At 47.5% G+C, this 17500-nt stretch overlaps 1 protein-coding gene across 1 annotated transcript in view; it reads left to right on the top strand.

Annotated features, from left to right (window-relative positions):
- The window catches only part of PSTPIP2 (proline-serine-threonine phosphatase interacting protein 2), a 92729-nt gene that overhangs the window by 60434 nt on the left and 14795 nt on the right, over nucleotides 1-17500 (top strand). Inside the window, exon 6 of the mRNA XM_075594383.1 lies at nucleotides 13004-13135. Coding sequence (XP_075450498.1) covers nucleotides 13004-13135 — 132 coding nt within the window. The remainder of the gene's footprint in view (nucleotides 1-13003; nucleotides 13136-17500) is intronic.

The raw sequence follows: 17500 nt of genomic DNA, 5'->3' as shown, positions 1-17500 counted from the left end.
GATTACTTGTGGCTTGTAATACTTTTTTGAAGACCAACACTAGGGTTCTTCATAGATGAGATTATAAGGTACACAACTTTCATTCATTTGTTTACAGAATAGAATTGCAGTGGCTCCAAAAGTTCTGTAAAATATCTGTCATACCTGATTTTATGTCACAAAACCGCCAATGAATGGCCTTCACACCACAAGATGTAATGGAAAACAAAGGTCAAAAACAATAGCAATTGGATTGCAAACATAATATCAGGGCTTTGATTATGTCTACAATGGTTAACAGGTTTGAAAACAGCTTTGTATTTACTGCAAGAGGAGCAAGTGCAGCTCGCTCTCAAATAAGTGTAACGGTGTTTCTGGCCCGGCCTGACCCACCCAATCTCACATTGGCCCCTGTGGTCTAACCGGACCCCATTACAGTGTGAATATGCCTGATGGTGCACCTGCTGGCTACAGGACTCCTGAGTCTCCCGCATGATGGTGTGTGGGGAGGACCCGTCAGACAGGCAGCTGAGGTAGTGTGCTGAGTCTCACCTAGTTCCAGTGCAGCGCCTCCACCTCACCAGGGTCCCTGCGTCCGCATGGGGATGATCCTGACGAGGAACTCCTCGGTGGTGCTCCTCTCTGTACACTCATTCCAGATAGATACACGAGAGGGTTTCTGGCTGAACTCATCTTTATTGACACGGCAGGGCAACTGCCCTCCACAAGGAGTATCTTCAGCCACTCATCTCGCCAGTGCTCCCTTTAGTTAGGTATGTCACCCAGATCAGGGATTCACTATTCCCGCAGGAATCACTGTCCTGTGCCAGGTCCCTGGACACAGCCTCCCATGGAGTTACTATAACATAACTGACACTCTGATAGAACTTGAACTCCTTCCTCAGCTCTGACAAGAGCTGGAACTCCTTTCTCTGCAGAACAACTAACTAGACAGCAACTAAACTATTAGACACAGTGCTGTGCCTTATGTAAGCTCCTGAGGCTGACACATCTCTGACATCACTAACCATGGAGTCAGAGCATGTGACCAGTCCCAGCCATACACAGAGCACCCCACCAGGGTGTGAGGGGAAACCTCCATAATTACTGCTGGCATGCCCACACTTACCAGGCCTTACTGCCAACAGGAGAGATGACTGTAGGCATTTTACATGACCGCTACATTCTCCCCCTGGTGAATCCCATCGTCCTCGCTGGGACCTAAATTTGTATACCTCTTTCCAGGAAGCACTGTAACGGAAAACATAATTAACATCACACAAATTTCCTCATAATACAGTACATATGAATACAGTCATCCGCCAAGCCCGCCCCGACCAGCAGCCACGAACCCGCGTAATGTCTCAGTACCCCCTTAATAATAGTGATCTGGGTCAGGTTTCCTCACTTCCCGGTTACCCATATCCAGGACCGTAACATAATAATGCCTAGGTGATCCTCTCTCTTGCACATAGGTCACCCTATGTTTGTGAACATTTCTCCCTATGCTCCACACTCGCATCAGGGTGTCTATTCTTTCTTCCGCCTTTTTACCTACAATGTCGCTCCCCCTATTGGCTAAATACAGCTCTATAGTTTCTTGGAGCCACGTTTCCCTATTGTCCTCAATTTCATCCATCAGGGGCTCCGGAACATAGGGATACTCCAACCCATGGGATTTTTTATATTTGACTATTATAGCCCTCTCCGCCCTACTGACCCTGGTCAGATCAGCATTACCTGCCCTCCCAGGTAACACCCATGATAGGGGCTCATCAGAATCTACTGGATCTGACAGTGTGTCGGGACCCATGGGCGCTATGTCTCTACGCTCCAGCTGGAACCACCTCTTCTGTAGTTCCCTGTCCCTCTGCTCGGGTGTAAACTCTCCCTCTTTCCACCAGAAGTCTACCACGTCCTCCCGCCGGATGAGGAACTGAGTACGGTCCATCCATGCGGAGTACCCCTCAAATAGTGGAGCCCACCACCGGGTCTCCTTAAAGGGATTAGGCCCTGGTTCCCGGTCGTCATCAAATGAAAATACCCCTGACGACCTTGTGGATCGCGAGTTGAACCACCTCGAGGACCCCGGAGCCTTTACTGCCGGTTGGGGTGCTGTATCCGCCACCCTCAATTCCCCTCCTCCCCGTGAATCACCTTCCGTAGCTCCACTGAGCTGCCTCTCCCCAGTCCGTTTTTCCTCCCCCCCCAAAGGTATGTCCACAAGTTCCAAGCTGGGCGGTGAACCCGGTGACCGTGTGATAGGGGTAGGGGCATTAGCTAGGGCATGGGGTTGGGTATAGGGGCAGGGAACGGGACCCCACGGGGTTACGACCCGCTCCTGGCTGTCCGTAGACTGGTCCAAGGATGATGTCTCACCCTCCTCAGTCCTGAGATCGTCTCTCCGATTTCTGGGCAATACGAGCGGTCGGGGACCTTCCCCCAATCGCCGAAGCGTCGCTGCTTCCCCTTCCTGGGTTCCGCCGTCGCCACCGGAAGTGACGTCCTCCCCGGAACCGGAAGCGTCGCCATCTCGCGTTGGACCCCCATGCGGGATCTCTTCTTCCACGACGACATCCGGTTGCTCCGCCGTCGCCACCGGAAGTGATGCCGTCCCTCCACGTGCGCGTTGGGCCTGGCGCGGCCCTTCCAGCGCTTCGCCGTCTGTTGTGACCAGGTAAGAGATAGGGCTTTTTGGCTTACCCGTCCGCAGGGGTGTAGGCGTCTCTCTCCCATCTCCGCCAGGTCCTGGGATGGCGGGACTCCGTCGGTCGGATCGCCGATCTGCGGGGGACGTCCGGTCACTCACCCCACGGGGCGTCGTTCTCCCCGTCTGTCTTTTCCGCTCCGTTCTTGCTACCGCCAGCTCACGGAGGTCCTCATCAGAGTAGTCCCCTCGCCCCGACCTAGGGGTCTCGGGGCGGGGTGAAAGTCTCTTTGCCCCTGTCGCGGGGTTTAATCCAGCCGCCTCAATGGCCAGTGACCCAGCCGACTTGACCGGCTCCAGTCCCCTGTCTCCGGGACTCGCGCGGTTGATCCACAGCGCGCCCGGGGACTCAGCAGAGCGCCGTGTCACATCCACCGGGGGGTCAGCAGGCTGTATTGGGACGAACGTGGGCATAGGCCACAGATACAAAGTCCCGCAATGAGGGCAACGTGCCATCGTATTCACAGTACCTCCGGGCAGCCCGCATTGTAGGCAGAGCCCGACCACCGTCTCTGTATTGGCCACCCTCACCACCAGCACCCCGCCGGGCACTGAGTAGGGCTGGGTGGAGACCATAGTGCCCACAGTGGAGGAGCAGGCCATTCTTGGTACAGGAGTCACTTCCTGTACAGGTCTCTCCTTCTCTGTGGTTCCTCGCAACTGACTGGTGGAAGTTGCTGGATCCGCCACTCCCTGCTTCGGCTCCTCCCTTCTCTGACAGAGTTGGAACCCGCCCCCAGGGGTTGCAATAATGGGCGGGTCCCACAGGGGAATATCATGCCCCTTAATTAAGGCCGCACCTCTCTCAGTCCTGGTGGGCGCGGTCTGCGTTTTCGCGCCAATTTCCTCCTCAGAGCTGGAGTCTTTTCCCGCGGCTAGTTCCCGCCTTCTCCTTGCAGCAGCTTTTTGCACAAGGTACCTTTGCTTGCAAATCACCTCCACGGCCGGAACTACTTTTTGTAGTGGCGCCGTCTGGATATCAGTCCCTGGGCCCAGTGGGTGCATCCCCACAGGCCATAATTGAAAGTCACTCCCCCTGGTAGAAATCAGGGGAGGGTCCCATAGACTCAACGGTTGACTCAGCACAGGGGCTGAATTAGTCACTGTCCATCCCGGCACAGCCATAGCTTTCGCGCCATGCCCCCCTTCAGGGCGGGGCTCTGCTGTTCGCGCCATTCCCGGCCAGCTCTGTGCAAGTCCTGCAGCAGCCATTTTTTCTGTAACTGTCCCATGCGGTTTCCCTAGCAAGCGGGAACCGCCATTTTGGTTGACTTTTGAGCCCAAAAAGTCCATCTGTTTGCTCTCCTCACGGGGTTCTCCCCCAATTATTGCAATGTCCTCACACTCTTCAAGGGTGGCCCCTCGCTGTCCCATACAGGATAAAAACGGGGCAGCCATAGCCTTCGCTCCGCTCCAGAGCAGCCTCGTTAAGGACAATTCAGCGACAGTCTGCTCTTCAGTGGGTTGCACGCCACGGGTGCCCTCCCCATCAGCCTCTGTCCGCCATTTTACGTTCTCCGCGCCACGCGGATCCTCCACTCTCTCATAACAGTTGTCGTACATGAGGCTCCACTCTGCGGGGCAGCCACCACACCGGTACAATAAAGATTAGCTCAGATGCACCACCACATGTGTACCTTATCTAGGTGTGACTCAGTGTTGCACTACCTCAGGCTAGGCTCACTCTCTCAGTGTCTGCTGTGACTCCTTCCTCCCAGTCTGTGCTCCCTACGGTGAGTGTCTGGAATGGCTAGGTACTCTGGCTGGCTCTGCCATGCAGTACTTGGGGCGTCTACCTGTCTTGGTCAGCCTAGCGCAGACCCTCTCCAGGACTCCTGACCAAGTTAACAGGCTGTCCCTTCTGGCATCCTACCAACTAGCACTGCCTCAAGGTGACTCGGTCAGCTATAGCCCGCTCCAGACCCCTCACTCCCTTCAGGCCCCTAGGTTGTCCCTGCGAACTGACAATATCCCGTCAGCCCCCTGACCACCCCTAGGTCCGTCCCTACGCAGCACAAAGTGGCAGCAGACACTCTCCCTGTTTCCCAGTGTGCCTAGCTAGAGCCTGTCCTGATGACAGATCTGATCTCAGCAGCTCGCCTCCAAATGTAACGGTGTTTCTGGCCCGGCCTGACCCACCCAATCTCACATTGGCCCCTGTGGTCTAACCGGATCCCATTACAGTGTGAATATGCCTGATGGTGCACCTGCTGGCTACAGGACTCCTGAGTCTCCCGCATGATGGTGTGTGGGGAGGACCCGTCAGACAGGCAGCTGAGGTAGTGTGCTGAGTCTCACCTAGTTCCAGTGCAGCGCCTCCACCTCACCAGGGTCCCTGCGTCCGCATGGGGATGATCCTGACGAGGAACTCCTCGGTGGTGCTCCTCTCTGTACACTCATTCCAGATAGATACACGAGAGGGTTTCTGGCTGAACTCATCTTTATTGACACGGCAGGGCAACTGCCCTCCACAAGGAGTATCTTCAGCCACTCATCTCGCCAGTGCTCCCTTTAGTTAGGTATGTCACCCAGATCAGGGATTCACTATTCCCGCAGGAATCACTGTCCTGTGCCAGGTCCCTGGACACAGCCTCCCATGGAGTTACTATAACATAACTGACACTCTGATAGAACTTGAACTCCTTCCTCAGCTCTGACAAGAGCTGGAACTCCTTTCTCTGCAGAACAACTAACTAGACAGCAACTAAACTATTAGACACAGTGCTGTGCCTTATGTAAGCTCCTGAGGCTGACACATCTCTGACATCACTAACCATGGAGTCAGAGCATGTGACCAGTCCCAGCCATACACAGAGCACCCCACCAGGGTGTGAGGGGAAACCTCCATAATTACTGCTGGCATGCCCACACTTACCAGGCCTTACTGCCAACAGGAGAGATGACTGTAGGCATTTTACATGACCGCTACATAAGCTTATTATACTGTACTACTGTGCACCAAGGCAGCCATCAAAACCAGTGCAACAAAATACTGACCAATGTACTGTAGATCATATGCAGTATTTCTTGGTCTTTCATTCCAAAGTCCATAGGAATTTAACATAGCAGACGTTTGGAAATGTGCCCTAAGCATTATAACTATCAATTGTTTATTATTTACTTAGTATGGGAGGATAATTACCTAATCTTGGTGAATAGTCCCGCAGACTCTAGTTAAGGAAGTTTATGCTTTATATTCTCTAAAGTCAGTTAAGTAGTGATTAATCCCTATCTAGTTTTATTTAGTTGAATGGTTTCAAGAAAACTATAGGGATTCCGGTTTTAGGTTTTAACCGGAAAACCATCACCGGTTCATCACCTTGCACTTCTGGTTAAAACCGGTACAAAACGGAAATGATAATGTGCTGTAAGTTCAACCTCTTGTAGCAGCTAAGCTGCAAGTAGGAGACAAAGGCAACATAGGGGTAGTATAAAAACTGAAAATAAGACCACAGACAAACCGGAATCTCGAACTATAATATCATGGAACAAGAACCACATTTTTGCCTGACCCCCCTTCCGCTTGTCAGCTCCTTAAGTTCAGCTGCAGGCATTTGTTCCACATACACACACCGTGCCTGTGTGATGTATCTATATGTTGCCCTTTCTGCCTGTGAGCAGGTAGCCAGTGAGTTGCTACAGCAACCTCTGAGATTTCTCTCAGAATGGGCTAGTCTGCCCTCCCCTCTGCCTTGCTTCCAGATAGTCTGTCCCAAGACTATTCCTGCTAGTCAGAATTCCCTCACACTTCCTTTTACTTCCAACATTTGCTGAGTGAGTACCTTCTTTTAACTCTCTACTGGCAAGGCCTTATCCTTTTCACTTGCCCTTACTACAAAGCACCCACAGAGATACACTTTTCCAACACAAACATCTCATCCACAAGTGCCTGTTTTTATTGCTGCTTTCCTAAATAAAGTGAAGAAAATATACAGGACTTGTTGTCCTTTGGAAAGAGGGCCGAGTTGAAGCTATCTGGGCTATTCATACCACACATGACTCTGGCCTCAGAATATATAATAAGCCTGATCTGAGAGCTGAGGAAATCAGAATTACCGAGATGAAGAACACTTCCTCATGTCGAAATAAGTTCTAAATAAATAATTTGCAAGCAAAAGGGAAGCTGGGTAGAGACACACTGCTCTCGTACCTGCTACTAAACTACTGAAAAGTAAGATAATGTTTATCCACATTATTTATTCTGCTTTTAATTAATAATTAGATGTTGGCTTTCTGGTGAAGCAAAACATTAACTTGCTTTTAATGAGTCTGTATGAAAATGAGGAAGTCCACAGTACAATCCAGATAGTGAAAGAAAATGCAGGGTCTGCCCATGGAGCCCATTTCTCTGGGGATTTATGTCTTCAACAGAACTATAATATGGAGAAAGTAACTGCGAAGCCTATAATCATAATTGTGGGTTACGTTTATTAGGAGGACATGGAACAGCAATCGTGGGAAATAATATATGTGACAGCAATCGTGGGAAATAATATATGCCACGATTAATTATCCCTGGCACAAGAGCTAATCAGCTCCCCACTGTTGGCTACAAAGGGTCACTGTCTGTGTCAATGTCCCTTAAAATGAATGTATGCATAAAAGAAAGGGAGGAATGAAGAGTTCTGCATAGAAGAGCCTGGTACGATAGAGCTGGCACCATTCCTGAGTAGTTGAGTTGTTAAAGTTCCTGGTAAAAGTGTCTCAGAACAGTTTTGTGATGACGACTGATCCAGTTACAGGGTCGGGACAGAAACTAAAGAGGGTAGTAACTTGTTGAGGAACGACCTGGCTAGAGTTTGAGGACAGCAAGGGGATAGGACGAAACCTTGCAGAGGCAAGGGAAAAGGACCCCCGGTACAGCCCTCTAAATCCAAAGTAACGGTGAATGATCTAAAATGTAACCCCAAATTATAGTCGCATCCACCCTCTTCACGGACACTCCCGCAGTGACCTTCTCCCTCAGTGACACTCACACCCCATCAGTGACCTTCCTATCTTACTCCCCCACCTCCCACTCTTACCCCCCCACCCACTTCTCCCTCCCTCACTTACACCCCACCTCATCCCCCCTCCCTGTCTTACACCCCCACCTCTCCCGCTCGTACTCCCCCACCCCTGTGGCCCACGCACTCCCCCTAAGGAATGTCCAGAAGGCCGCCAGTTCAGCGCGGTAACCAAACATACCTCCCTGCCAATCAGCAGCCTCACGATGGGAAACTGATCAAAATACAGCTGCCTCGCTGGAACAAGAGAAAAATGTTTTAAAAAAAACAGAATAAAAAATAACTTCCAGGTGCACAACCATAGGGTGCCCTTAGTATGCATGCAAAGTTTCAGGTCTTTGAATACATCGTGTTGGCCTCTGATTGCTGGGATATCCTGAGAACCTAACATGCTGGGGTAGGGGGAGAGCTTCAGGACCAGAGTTGAGCATCCCTGCTCTAGAACCGAAGAAGCTTCAGAATATACTCTTGTCCCCAAACGCTCTATCTAATTGACCAGCTCTGACAGGCAGACACAGATGATCTTTTATTATTGTAGATGTAGTTTTCAGCACAAAATCAATGACTTCCTTTAATCCACTTATACATTTATACGTATAACATATTTTAAAACTAACTTTACCATCTATAGTATCAGAATCTGACTCCTGAAATAAATAAACAAAGAAAAAACTACCCATGCACAATTCCAAAATATATATACCAGGCCCCTCGCCATTCTTCTAATCGCAGTCAAATAGCTACTGTGTATCCATATAAACGGTGTTTCTCAAAGGGAAATAAATATCCAAACATCACATCCTCACCCGTGAAGAAGTCTGCTACAGAAGCAAAATCTGCTAGTGAGAAAAAGACATCAATAGTTTTGAAGCAGCATTTCATGGAAGGGGGAGTTCTAGAACGGGTGCGCAAACTTTTGGTGCTGCGCCCCCTGCCTGCTCCCCAGTGCTCACGCGCCCCCCTTATCTTTGTGCCAGAGTCAAATGACGCCACATCACATGACCCCACAGTGTCAGTTGACCCAGCAACGCCCAAAGCCGGCTAAATCAAGGTAAGTGAGTTACAGAGGCCTCGCGCGGTCCCCCGGCATTTAATTTAGCGCGGGGCCTCTGTAACTGCCGCGCCCCTCCAAAAAAAATCTCACGCATCCCAGCTCGCTCTAGAACAGGGGTGCTCAACTCCAGTCCTCAAGCACCTCCCCCTCCCCCCCAACAGTTCAGGTTTTCAGAATATCCCTGCTTCAGCACAGGTGGCTCAATGAGCCACCTGTGCCACTGATTCCTGGGATATCCCGACAACCTGACCTGTTGGGGGAGAGCTTCAGGACCAAAGTTGAGCACCCCTGCTCTAGAACAGAAGAAGCTTCAAAATATACTCTTGTCCCCAAACGCTCTCTCTAATTGAAGACCAGCTCTACAGTTGTAGATCCTTATTTGGTTGCCACCTTTTGCTGGTTTTCTACTCTTCCCCACAGCCCTCTAACCATCTAAACCCAACAGAAACTCTTCCCCGCAGCCCTCTAACCATCTATACCCAACAAAAACTCTTCCCCACAGCCCTCTAACAATCTATACCCAACATAAACTCTTCCCCACAGCCCTCGAGCCATCTAAACCCAACAGAAACTCTTCCCCACTGGCCTCTAACCATCTATTCCCAACAGAAACTCTTCCCCACAGCACTCTAACCATCTATACCCAACAAAAACTCTTCCCCACAGCCCTCTAACCATCTATACCCAACAAAAACTCTTCCCCACAGCCCTCTAACAATCTATACCCAACATAAACTCTTCCCCACAGCCCTCGAGCCATCTAAACCCAACAGAAACTCTTCCCCACTGGCCTCTAACCATCTATTCCCAACAGAAACTCTTCCCCACAGCACTCTAACCATCTATACCCAACTGAAACTCTTCCCCACAGCCCTGTAACCATCTAAACCCAACAGAAACTCTTCCCCACAACCCTCTAACCATCTATACCCAACATAAACTCTTCCCCACAGCCCTCTAACCATCTATACAGTACCTAACAGAAGAGTTTGTCCCTGCAGAAGCCACATCTTTTCTATTAGTTGGCTGCTGAAGAGATTATTGGTGACCCTACCAGACACTTTTATTCAACAATTAAAGCAGTTACATTAGTTGGTTTTGAATTGGGGGCTGCAAATACGTAAGGTTTCTCTTCACACCGCAGCATGCTCATTTTCAGTAGGAGCTTATCACCTGGAACAAAGAGATCGATGAATGCAATGCTATTTGTGGTTTTCTTTGTCCCAGGTAATGACACTTGGCTACATGCCTCTAACAAATGGTAGCAATTAAACTTCACATATAATCTGCTATGTAAATACCTTAATACCAGTGTGCACACTGTGTAGTTATCCCCACGATCATATTTTCCAAGGTAATAGATTAAAAACGGGAAGCAAGTTATATTTGTCGCTATGACAGATAAGCAAAAAGGCAACATGGTTTACATAGCAATCTATAGTAATAATGATTTCCATACACACCTTTTACAAAGGAATGGTTCATTGTACACAAGCATCAATGCAGGATTACTGAACTAATGGCAATGGTGTGGGGAACCCCCCTTTGGGTTAATAAAGGTATACCTGGGGTTAATGTCAGGTGATTTGTTGCAAAGCAGTGACCTTTAAGGTATTGTTGCAACTCAGCCAACTGAAGATTAAGCCCTGCCCCTATTCTAGAAGGAGCTCACCTCTGCTCTGCCCAGTAGCAGGGGTGGGGTATGTGTGAGAAGCCCAGTCGCTCCCCTGTAACTATGGTGATCTGTGAGGTCACTAGGTGGTATAAAGATGGAGGTATAGGGGGTTGGGCCTTAGACATCAGGAGGACCACAGGAGTGCCCCATCAACACCAGGAGGACTCCATGGAGCTCCATCGTGGCAGACACTCTCCAGCGCCGCAGACTTTCGCTTGTTCGTCTGCAGCGCTGGGGACAGTCAGTCTTACTACATCTCTATATACAGACATACCAAAAGGCTGATGTTTTGTTATACACAGTAATAAAACAGTTAAGATCTGCAAATATTCAGTAGCAAAATAATGTATCCATGCAACAACTTTTTTACAGTACAGTTGGCTGCTTATTGATAGGGCCACAGACAGATTTCCCGGGGACCAGGACTGGAGTCTCGGCTGGGCAACCCCACCCATGTCGGCGGACTTGCAAGTCCCCCCTTTCACACCTCCTTGCGAGCCGCTTCCTCTCCCCATGTATTTCTCTCCCCCACTCCCCCCCCCGGCTCTCATTCTTCCTCACTCTCTTCTTCACTCACTCTCCCCCAACTCTCTCTTCCACCCCCTCACATACTCTCCCCCCCTCCCACTCACCCCTCTGCTATCACTTAATGACCCCCCTCTCCCTTAATCCCACTTACACACAAACACACACACACTACCCCCAACCCACACAATACAACACCCCCTCCCCCAAAATACAACGCACCCCTCCCCAAAAATTCAATACATCTCTCCCGAAAATTATAATACACCCCTCCCACACACAAAATACAATAGACCACCCCAAAGATAGGTAGCCATTATATTGTGTGTGTGTGAGGGGGAGGGGGGGGGGAGAGGTATGAGGCCTCTGGTGCCCCAGCTCTCTCCCAGCCGAGCCTCTGTCTCTGTGAGAACGAGCCTCTCCCGCTGGTACATGCCAGAAGCTGAGCATGACTTCCTGGCCGTGATTGTTGTTCTTAATAGTTAAGGCATGGCACGTTATTAAGGACCATCAGCTGAAGGAGACCTGAAGGGAAGAAAATAGGTCCAATCTATTCCACTTCACTTTTAGCATCCATAGGTATTTTACCCTTCCTCTCGTGTTCCTGTTGCAGATAAAAACATTTAAAATGATTTGAAAATAATGAGATATTTGTAAAAGGAATCATTTAATAAAAAGTACATGTACTGCGTATGTATGTACAAATGTAGCTAAACCAACTGCCTCCGGTGCAGCGGCTACCTGCCGTCATGCAACCGTGGTGGTCGCGGCACCGGAGGAGATCCCATTCGGAAGCATGGACCCCCCTCCCACCGCAGCACGACCAAGGCAGACACAGTCTCCTGCGCCGTGGACTTTCACATTTTTGGTGGTATGTTTGGCTACATCTGTCTGTGTATTTTTATTTATATAGTCCCCACAATGTACGCAGCGCTTTACAAAAAAGACAATATAACTCCGGGAATTATGATACATTAAGTGCAACAAACAAAGTTAGACAATCGGAAAGGAGATCCCTGCTCCGGAGAGCTTACAATCTAAGTGGAATGTAGGGAGACTTACAGAGACAGCAGGTGAGGGAATAAGTGCAGTAGATGGCAGTGCTTGGACACAATGGTTAGTAAATGCGACTCTAGCAGTGGGGCAATAGCCGTGAGTCCAAGGCTGTTGAAATGTTTCATGCAGAAGGTCTGTTTTTAGGTTTGACTTAAAGGTGTGGATAAAAGGTGGTTGGCGGAAACCGAGTGTGAGGGACTTTCACAGGTCAGGGGCAGTGGGGTAAAAAGGTTAAAAGGTGAGAGAGATGAGTAGTGTGGAAGGGGTTGAAAGGAGATGGACATAGCAAGAAATGGAAGCTAATTTGTAAGGATGAGCAGATGAGGGGAGAGCCTTGAAGTTAGGAAGGAGAACTTTGTAGGTGATCAGGAACGTGATAAGAACCCAGGAGAGGGATTTGAGGAGGACGTGATCCGACACTGTTCTGGGACAAAGTGAACTTATTCTAGCAGCAGAATTTTGGATGGATTACAAAGGAGAAAGTTGTGAGGCAGGGAGGCATGTTAGCAGAATGCTACAATAATCCAGACGGGAAAGGATAAGAGCATGCATCATATGCGTATAATTAAATTAAGTTTTACTGTGCCTTATGGGTTCATTCACTTGCATGGGCCTTAAGGTACTTAGTACGGTTACTAAATGTGGACAAAATCTAAATGCCCTTTTGTAATGCTGATGGCTTAAAAACAACATTATGTTTGTAACACACAAAACCGTGCAATTCCCTTTTAAACAAAGGTTTCATTTTTGATTTCCAAGTGCCTCTCCCCAATAAACCAAAAAACAGCTGACCGCTTTGCTTTGTAAGTAACCACCTCATTCTTTCCAACTCCTCTCATGTTTTTGACTCTGGATGGAAAGAAACATTAAGACTAGGCGGAAACTCCAGGTCTGATGGTCTGACGACTTTTTATATCTTATGCTACCTAAACTATCTTTCAGGGACAACTTGTCCCTTCATATTACCTAACGGAAGACTGTTTCTTTCTCTCCCTTTGCAGATAGAAGTTGCAATGGAAGCGATTCATAAGCATAAACATACGCATTACAAAAGAACAATGGATGTAAGTACTATACGCGCGCTACTATTCCTGCTCCTAGGACCACGGAAGGTTTCAGGTTCTCCAACAGTGGCAATCTGACAAAGGCGGGCAGTGCCTTCTTCCTCTATCCAACTTTCTCCACTGTCTACATGGTTCCTGCTACTGCTTCTCACACAGCTCAGGATGTGATCGATCCTTGTTTAAACCGCAGATTTTCTCACCCAAATATCATAGAACAATCCCAATTTAGCAGAGATGTTAACCCTGTTGCTGTCAGAAGGGCCACCGGGAGAGACAGGGTTAAATTGCTGATTATAACGCACACGGACAAAAAGGTCGCCAGGACCGGCAAAACTGCGCACATTGGATGGCAGGCAAGAAAATTGCGGTTACCCAAAAATGCATGTAAAAAAACATATTTACTAAGCAGTATTCTGGGAGACACCTTATAACTAGAGATGGGCACATTTTAGGGGCGGTTTTGGATGCGCCACGGATCGGCCTGTTACTTTGGTCCACGGATTTCCGTGAATCAATCTCAAAAATGGCGAGTCGTCTTTTTCAGTTTTTTTTTTTTAGCACCGACAGTCCAATCCGCAGACTCCGCCACCCGCTGGTGGGTTTTAAGAATCCAATTGCTGAATCCGTGGAAATGGATCGGTAAAATCCACCGGCGGGTTGTATCCAATGGCGTTTTTTATTTTATTTCTTAATCTGCACGGATTGAAACTGGCACAATCCGCCGACGGATTTTACACCGTGGAACGGATTTTGAATGGAAAGCTCGGGAAATTCCGCAAGGCGGATTTTGTGACAGTTTTGCCCATCCCTACTTATAACTCATTGACTGGAATGAACTATTAAGTGTCTTCCAGTGCCGCAAGGTACCTTATGGCAAAACACTGCTATGGCCCTATACCTCTGCAGAACTCTGAGAATATGACATCAGCATGACACTCCATGTCATGTGATTGCTAGAGGCGGTCTTGTTGTACTGTATACAGTAGAAGCCCGAGTTTCAGATGCTTAGAACGAATGGTTACAGAATGGATCAGGATTCAAACCGGAAATGGTTTGTGAGGTGCAATCTGTTTTGCCTGCTTTGTTGAAAATCAAAGAAACTGCTTTGGAAAGAGAACTTGCGGCAGAATTAAGACTTTTCCTTGCTCTCTGATTCTAAAATATCTTCACCATAAATCAGCATAGTTATAGAGAACGGGTGGACAAGCGGAGAAGAAATGAAGATATTAATGCGCTCAGTCCTTCACCTTTAGCTCTGCAATTAATTGCCGGCCCTTCTTGCAGCGAAAGGGTTAAACAATGTTATCTATTGTTCTGAAGGAAAAGGACGCCCTGCCCAGTTTAAGGGGAACACAAACTATATCAGGTACTACAGACTTCATTCCATAATCCCATATTTATTACATAATGGTAACCCTAAAATGATGCAGAAAATACACCATTTATTTTGAATGCACATTTCAAGCTCTTAAAGGTGCATGAATGGCGATATACAAATAAAAGTATACATAACAAATACAAAAATATACATTAAAAAAATTGTAAACTAATCGTACCACTTGTTTTTAATCTACAATACACGCCTACAGTTGGATTTTTTTTTTTAAAGTGGATTTCATTTTTAATTCTTTCCCTTTCTGTGACTGCAGCCTAAATATTGTACAAATATTTTCCAAATAAGAGTATGGCCCCAATGATTCTTTAAACCAGCCACCATACCACTGTACAGTACCACCAGGAAGTACCACTACTTTTTAAAGATACTTCAACAATGGCCTTATTATCTAGATGAGGGGAGGCAAAATCCAGTCCTCAAGGGCCACCAGGCTTTCAGGATATCCCTGCTTCAGCACAGGTGGCTCAATCAGTGGCTCAGTCGAAGACCCATTAAAGTTTTCTTTGACTTGCTTCTTGTCTCCTTTTTATTTCAGTTTCAAAATGATATATATTTGTTACTTTTGCTAGTCTGCTGTATTCAGAGATGGGGAGACGTGGGCTGTGCTATAAAGGGGTGGAACGCGATACACAAGCTGTGAACTAAATCTCTTCAGCATTTCATGCTTAGGTCCTTAATAAAATAAGAGAGCTGGAACATGTTGAAAAGCACCAAAGTGTTCCGCTCAGAGAACAAAGTTTAGGAAAATAGATGGTTATTTTTTTAGGCACATTCGGACCATTCAATGAACTACGACAGTGTCAGTGCAATCAGTAAGAATGATCTATTATCTATGCCCCAGAATCGCACCGTTTCTGCAATACCTGCCGTAAACTGACAGAAATCTCATCTCGGGTACCGCAGGTAAAATAGGACTTGTGACAGAGAAAGCACACAAGCTCTCTCACCCGCCACTCTCTTTGTCTCCACTCTTTCTCCCACTCTCCCCATCTCTCTCTCTCCTCTCTCGCAGTGTCTTTCGGGGTGATATGCAAGCTGGCAGCTTAATGAATAACTCATGTATTTGTAACCTTGTGAGCTTATCTCCTTTGCATACACAATTTGCCTATGGCATGGAATTGCATAGCTGGAACCAAATCATATAAAAAATGATATACCGTGTACGTTTGCTAGTTGCATAAATTGACCTTTTTAAAAGCGGTTTAGCATTATGGGGGCCTGAAGTTCAATTTAAAGTAGTACATTGCAGTCCCAAAGAAGCAGAATATCCCTGTGCGGCTTGTACGACGTCGGGTCCTTTTTTTTTTGTGCTTTGCATAGTTGAAATAAATCTAGAAAAAGATGGATATATTAATAACCAATGGCAGCACGATTGGTTGCAGAACTACTTTGCATGTTGTGGCAATGATTGGTTGATGATGCCGATGCATAACAATTAAAACAGTTAAACATCATCAATGGATCTTAATGTTATACCCAGTTAAACTTGCCCTGCGGTTTAAAAAACACAATGCCTGACATTAAGAATATCTTCCTATTGGTAGCTGATGGATTACGTTTGGTTGATCGTTCAGATGGTGGTCATAGTCTGTGCAGCTATAGGACACGGGACAGCAATTGCTTGATAAAGGTCTGTTTATATCGGACCGAATTATTGTTAAATAAACCATATGTAACCCCTCTACTTTTTGCTCCCAGATTTATAACTATAGCTGAGGCTGAGGCCTGAGATAACCTAATGGGCCACATGTGGCCCACGGTCAGACGGCATGAAGTATACAGGCACCGTATGGGTAATACAACTAGTTTATTTATATCTTACTGACTGGTGCCTTGTGATGTGAGGATCACTACACACAGTATACAGGGTAATACACAATCCCCAATACCGCACCGTACCGGTTTGTGTCAGTGGTGTAGTAGCCACCCAATCCTGTGCCGGTTGGCATATGATGGTGCCGGGAAACTGTGGGATCTCGTGTTATACTGAACCTGTTGCAGGCCTGTTCTTGGAAAAGGGTGCTTCGGTACCGCTGTGCTTTTGTAGCCGTTGAGGGTTCCCTCCGGCGGCGCTTGATCTCCTGCCCACATCTGGACCTGCTCTCTGCTCCTGCTGCCACGTGCACACATGCACTCCCTGCAGACGTCGGACGAACCTCTTAGCACTCAGGTCTGGGCAGATCTGATCCAACATGGCCGCCCCTCTTTCTAAAGGCTCCTCTCCCTTGTAGCCAGGGGGACAGTGTGACAGTGTGTGAGCTCATCACACAGGGGGCTATACATAATTCAACTGAACCGAAAAGTAATAACCTAACTTTAGTTCCAATTCTACTCCTTTAAATAGAGCAGAATTACATTTCCACAGCCTTAGTGCTAATAATATGCAAAATAACTGTTGCCCCTAACATCACTAATCAACTAAAGGACATTGAGGTTAACGAAGAGAATTAACATGAGGTTATTTAACCCTTCCCTAAAGGGGAAGAGTTGGGGGAGAGCGAGATAAGTTGTTCTCGCTCTCATAAGAAGTATATTACCTACTTAAAGTGAGACTTCTGTCAGTTTCCAGCGGGAATTGCAGCAAATCAGGCAAATAGCACATGGAAATGAGATGTCAATCCAGGTCCTTTATATGCATTGATGATTCTTAACGGATGCTGCGAAACCACCATATTTGTATAACGTCAGATTGCACTGACAATATCAGAGTTCAGTAAACATGTCCCAGTGTGCCTGAGCAGTCTGGTTTATTTTTTACCTGTGCACAAACTGACCTCTTTCTCTTTCATGTTTTTGGAGGTGAACACAGGGCAGGGCTAACTTAAGATGCTGTTAATCCTATGCTAATGAGATAAACGGCCGCTGTTTGGGCAGATATTTAGCTTTGTGGATATGTTTTTAAACACAGGGAAAATAACGTGTTATTATTTTACAGAGCCCAACGTTATTATTCCTGATTTAATGGAGCTTAAGTGCAGAGGTGGCTTTCTGTGTCAAGAACTAGTGCAAGGGGGGCTCAACCCCAGTCCTCAAGACCA

This window comes from Ascaphus truei, chromosome 1 (assembly GCF_040206685.1).
Source record: "Ascaphus truei isolate aAscTru1 chromosome 1, aAscTru1.hap1, whole genome shotgun sequence".
NCBI lineage: Eukaryota > Metazoa > Chordata > Amphibia > Anura > Ascaphidae > Ascaphus > Ascaphus truei.
Note: the sequence above shows the minus strand (reverse complement) of the source record. Positions and strands in the feature narration are given on the sequence as shown.